At 37.8% G+C, this 6,000-nt stretch overlaps 1 protein-coding gene across 2 annotated transcripts in view; it reads right to left on the bottom strand.

The window, feature by feature from the left end:
- Positions 1 to 6,000, bottom strand: part of CNTN3 (contactin 3) — a 449,736-nt gene that overhangs the window by 32,271 nt on the left and 411,465 nt on the right. For both annotated transcript variants that reach the window (XM_069084081.1, XM_069084082.1), the window contains 3 exons: positions 3,604 to 3,674; positions 2,481 to 2,715; positions 2,147 to 2,262 (listed from right to left, as the gene is read on the bottom strand). In XM_069084081.1, the coding sequence (XP_068940182.1) occupies positions 2,147 to 2,262; positions 2,481 to 2,715; positions 3,604 to 3,674 (422 nt within the window). The remainder of the gene's footprint in view (positions 1 to 2,146; positions 2,263 to 2,480; positions 2,716 to 3,603; positions 3,675 to 6,000) is intronic.

The raw sequence follows: 6,000 nt of genomic DNA, 5'->3' as shown, positions 1-6,000 counted from the left end.
CTCTCTCTCTCTCTCTCTCTCTCTCCAGTAGAAAAGCTCACCTAGTGTTCCCCATTTAATTGCATTTGCTACAATGCCTCCAAATCTTTATCACTGTACCTGAGTTTCAAGCCTTGCATTCCTGGTTGCTTCATCATTGCTACCCAAGGATCCCATTTACCACCTCTGTAATACACATAAGTTAATCACCCTCCACACCCACCACTCTGTATGCACTCACCCCATTCTGTGCCCAGTCACAGTCTGGAAACTCTGGAATTATCATTAACTGCTCCTTGTCCTTTATCACCATTTTCAATTTGCTTTCAGGGTCTCTTGATTTTTTTTTCCTTTCTGAATTTTCCATCTTTTTAGTTCAACTGTCACCAAGCTCCTTGCCGCCGCAGTACTTTCTTTTCACTAGCTTGTGATGCCTTTCTACTTCTCTCTGCTCCTTCCACTCATTCCTCGTCTTCCCAAATTGAGCTCAAGTTCCATGAGCCTTTTTCAAAATTTTCATCCTTATTATTGACCTTTCACTCCCTCCTTTAGACACCCTCCTCCCATTGAACTCCAGTGGTTCCCTAACACCTCCAGTATTGCAATTAATGGGATATAAGATCTTCTCTGCCCACTAATAGGCCTCATATGGAGCCCATTAAGGGAAGTGTGTTTAGGGGAGGTTTGCTGGTAGGAAGACTTTCACACCTTTTGTTAATTTCTAATTAGGCACCGAATCAGGAAAGTTGTGATGCCCTCTGACTCTAAAAAGGTTCTCTGAGGTGAGCATTTTGTTAGCTCACTCATTGGAAGTGTTCTTGTGATCTAACCAGACCAGTCTCTGGTAACAGCTGCCACTGTTATGGAGCCCCCACTCCCCCCCCTCGTCCCCGCTTTGAAAAACCCAGATGTTGGTGCTTCTCTCTGGTAACTATGTCTGTATTGCCTTCATTAGACAATTGGATCTGTCTGTTGATCTGTGCTAATTTCTCAGACAATTAGAAGCCCTGTCTATTGGTCTTTATTTCTCTGTATTTTCTCTTTTTTCTTTCTTTGGATTTTCTCTAAAGTTCAGGGTGTTGACTTTTCTCCTGAACTAATGAATGTAATTAAAAGACTGTTGACCCCTTGAACAGCTTATTTTCCTAGTAAAGCAGATCTAAGAACCTGTGCTAGCAGCCATCCTGTATGGTTGCACTATAAGGATCAAACACAAAATCCTCTGTAACCTGGTCCCTTTTCCCCACCCTTCCAGTCTTCTCAATCTTACAGTCCTCTCTCCCTCATCATGTACTCTGTGATCCAGTGACAATGGTTTCCTTTTTATTCCTTGCATAGGACACTCCATTTTCCAATTCCTGACATTTTCATTGGCTATTTTCCATGGCTAAATTCTCTCCCTCATCTCTGCCTCCTGGATTCCCTGGCTTACTGCAAGTCTTAGCTAAAAACCCATTTGCCCCCTTAACTCTAGATCCTCCCCTGTGCTGATTTCCTTCCATTTTTCCTGTATATATCTTGTTTATATATAGTTGTTTTCATGTTATCCCCCTCATTAGACTGTGAGCTCCCTGAGAACATGAACTGCCTTTTGCCTTTCTATGAATTCCTAGTTCTTAGTATAATGCCTGGCACACAGTGGGTGCCTAATAAACATATACTGAATTCCTGCAATTAATTTGATTCTGCCTTGTATTTTCCATTGTTTCACATTTGTGTTCATCATCCTTCCTAAATTAAACTATAGGCTCCCTGAAGTTGGAATTTATTGATTTATTCTTCTTTTATGTACCTAGGCCGGAACCAAGCACATAGGTTTTCTCTTTCTCCCCCTCTCCCTCTCTCCTCCTCCCCTTTCTCCTCCCCCCTTTCTCTCCTCTCCCTTCCCTCTCTCTCTCCCCTACCCCTTCTCTCTCTTTACCCTTTCCCATGTCTCCCCCTCCCTTTCTCTTGCCCTCCTCCTCTCTCTACAAATGCACGCACACACACATGTGGAATTGAACTCAGGTCCTCTCATGGTTCCTAGGTGTTGCTTTTATGAGTCACTGCTCTAGTTAGGCATGCTCTAGTAATGAAATGTCAGGATAAAATGCATGGTAACTAAGAGTCATCAAACAGACATTAGCATATATACATGATTCAGTGGTTTTATATTAAAAAGGATTACCTCATAACCCAATAATCGTCCACTGCTCATTTTCCAAGGAATGGCATCCCAGGAAACTTCAATTATTGATGATGACAGGCTATTGGCCAAGACATGAGATGGAGCTACTGTAGGTTCTGTGTTGGGAGAGTTGAAATTAAATGTATGTTTACATATGTGTGTATATATATATATGCATATATAGAGAGAGAAAGAGTCACAATGAGACAGAAAAACAAAAAGAGATACGATTTTGACAACTCTATGAAAACAATCCATTGTCATACCTAATTTTTAAAAGATTATACAGAATAGAAATACAATTCAACCCAACAATCAAAATATAATTACCTACCTTCCTCTGCAGAGAAAACAGTTGTCACTGGGCTGAATGGCCCTTCGCCTTTGTTATTATATACACCAACTTTTACTTCATAAGGTGAAAAAGAGAGGATACTTTCATTCCTAAAGACATATCTGGGTGTATCAGGAGATGTAACCACTGTCTGGATCCACGTGGTAATACCGAGTGGTCTAAAGGCAACAACATAGCCAAAACCTTCACCATTCTGTAATTCCTCAGGAACTGGCTGTATAAAGAAAAAGTGAAAAACTCAGCCCTATAGAATCTTCTCTTCTCAAGTCTATATTATGATTGGTGGCATTTTAACTGCAAATTATTCCAAATATTTTTATAGGGGGAGAAAGGAGGTACAATAATTGTATAATTCAACAAATGGATGCTATAAGCAAGACAGCTGTATTTCTAGTTTCAATGATCAAGTTTCTAACATTGTGTTTATATGACATCAAACAATATGAATGACAAGTGAAATTAACTTTGATTTAGGTGTTTGAAAATTTCTGTTTGTTTAGTATCTTCTAGACAAAAAAAGCCAAATAAATAACTGACTTCTTTTGCTTTCCATCCATTGAATGTTTTGCTAGGTATTTCCAAATCTGATTAAGAACTGAGTATTTTGGTTGACTACAATTCAACTCATAAGCCAAGTTTTCAAAAATAAAACAAAATTATATAAATGTTCTAATCACTGTCATCGAGCTGGCAGAAAGGAACCACAACACTAATATTAAAATAATTACTATGCATTTTGCAGAATTCATTACTTTCAATGTAGAAACCTGGCTAAGTTGGAAACTCCTGTTGACAACTGTAATTATTTGCTTCACCTTGCTACAACAATTTTTTGCTTATGCTTATTTATTACCTTGAAACCTTAAAAGAATGCCAACAATTGCCAGGCCTGTTAACACTCAGATCTATAGCTGAAATTTATACTGATTATACACAAACAGTGCTGAAAGGAAGGGCAGGAATGGAACAAAACACAAATCAAGTGGAAGGACCAAGTAACACAAATTGCCCAGACAGGTGGTAATTGTAATCTAGAGACAGGTTCCTCCCTTATCCCTCAAGAACAAAGCTGAGATAGACCAGCACCATCAAAGTAACTTACGTCCCAAGTTATAACCAATTCTGACCGACTGCCACCTCCCCCACTTACTTCTGAAGGGGGTACTTCTGGAACTGTGGGGAAGAGAAATATAGAGAAGCCAATATTTAAGCTTGTTAACACACGTGAAGGGAAATTCTTTCATATTCAACATTATTTTTGAAGTAGTGTGATCATTGAAATACCTAGTGTAGAATATTTCATTTCTGGGTGTCTCTGAAGTAATTGAAATCTTTGTGTAAAAGCAAATAAGGGACTGGAAATAACAGATGTGTTAGGAAAAATCATACACCTGACACCATAAGGTTATATCTCCTTATGATCTCAACAAATACGGACTTTCAATAGCAGATTGTCAGAAGGAAAATTAGAGCACAAAAATTAAAACCTGAAATTAGGAAATGCAACCCTCTTGCTCTATGACAGTGATCATTTAACATGCGGACAATCACTGTGCTAATTATTTTGATGATGTCATTTTGATAGGAATGAATGACATACACATAGGATCACATTCATCACAAGAAACATGAAATCTCTTAATTTCACATTTATGTTGGGAGTGTACTTCAGCCTTGAAGTTATTCTTCATGACCCTACACATTCTACTAAATACTTTATTCAAGTTGATCCTTTTCGTACACACTCCAAGGCACATAAAGTTCATTTGTATTGAATAGTTAAAATTATTTAAATACATACAGTGACATGAAAGGCAAAATTGCAAAGCAGATAGAGAAGAAGGCTTCTAATAAGGAAGACCTGAATTTAAGATCTGTCTCTGACACATATTGATATTGTGATCCTGGGAAAGTCACATAATGTGTCAATGGCCTAGGAAACTCTTTAACACTATAATGAAAGATGAGTTGTTGATCTATATTGGTTCAGGGAGTCTCTACACTAGGAATCCTTCACACCTATGAAGTATAAATCCAGGAGAAAAACAAACAGTGATTGATATTGTGGCTGAAGCATGAAAAAATTATACTAGATGTAACTCAAGCATTATCTTCATCTGACTTACATTTCGTAACCTGAAAATATTGAGTCTTCATGTTCATTATTCTATTATCAGATTTCTGTAAAGGGCCTTTTAAAATTAAAAGTTACTATAAAGAATATTGAGGCATTGAAATTAAGGAGTTTTATATTTGCTTTCACTAATTAATATTCTTAGTTATTGTTTTTCAAAATCTTAAAACAGGAAAGACAAGCATAATTGAGATGGCTCAATGACACCAAAAGGGAAGAAAATTGGACTGAATAAAGTTTTGTCATGGGTCTTTTCAAATGCTGTCAAGTCTAAATGCCAACTATTCATGATGATGGCATTTTCAGTATCCACAAGGGTAAAATTTAAATGAAATTTTACATTACAATAGCAGCAAAAGAATATTTGCTCAATATTAAATAAAACCCTCCCTGATTGATCAAAATATAAATATCTTCATGTGAATTTTTTTTCTGTAAAAAATAATGTGAATAATTCTATCCACTGGAAATATAATCTACTTAAACAAATAGATCAGTTTTCAGGGGTGGGAAACCTGGGGCCTCAAGGCTACATGTGATTTTCTAAGTCCTTGGGTGTGGCCTTTTGACTGAGTTTGTTTTACAGAACAAATACTTTTATTAAGGGGATTTGTTCTGTGAAGTTTGGATTGAGTCAAATGGCCACAGAACCTAGAGGACCATATGTGCCCTTGAGGTCATAGGTTCCCCGCCCCTGATAGGTACTAGAAATGGCTGTATTTGAAAAGCAATTCAGAAATTCTGGGGTGAGGCCAAATCCCTGATGATTTTTTCAGTCAAAAACATTCAGTCAAAAAATATCAGAGAGTAATATGTGCCCACCACTGGGTTAAGTGCTAGGAATACAAAGAGGCAGAAAACAGGTCTTGTGCTCAAGGAGCTCATTTTGATTGGGGCAAAAACCCAAGTACATACAAGATATCATCTACAGAGAAGATGGATGGTCATGTCAGAAGGGGAAGGCATAAGTAACTGGGGGACAGGGAAAAGGCTCCTTAAGAAAGTGATAATTGAGTTTGTATTTGATGGAATTCTGGAAAGAAAAGAGATAAGGTTCAAGAGTGAGAGCATTCCAGACAAGAGGAATAATTAGTGGAAAGACATGGAGATAAGACATAGTATATTCTATATAAGAAACAGCGCATAAGCCAGGGAGGCTGAATCATTAAGTGTGTTGAGGGGAATAAAGTGCAACAAAACTAGAAAGACTCAGGAAAGGGAAAGGTGATGAAGAGCTTTAAACGCCACATGATGGCTTTATATTTCATCCTGGAGGAAATAAGGAGCCATTGAAGTTCTGTGGAGGAGGTTGACACTGCCAGTCCTATACTTTAGGGACTTTTTCAACTAAGTGGAAGATGGATT

The sequence above is a fragment of the Petaurus breviceps genome, unplaced genomic scaffold (genome assembly GCF_028583685.1).
Source record: "Petaurus breviceps papuanus isolate PSGF00001 unplaced genomic scaffold, PetGlider_PUasm1.0 174, whole genome shotgun sequence".
NCBI lineage: Eukaryota > Metazoa > Chordata > Mammalia > Diprotodontia > Petauridae > Petaurus > Petaurus breviceps.
Note: the sequence above shows the minus strand (reverse complement) of the source record. Positions and strands in the feature narration are given on the sequence as shown.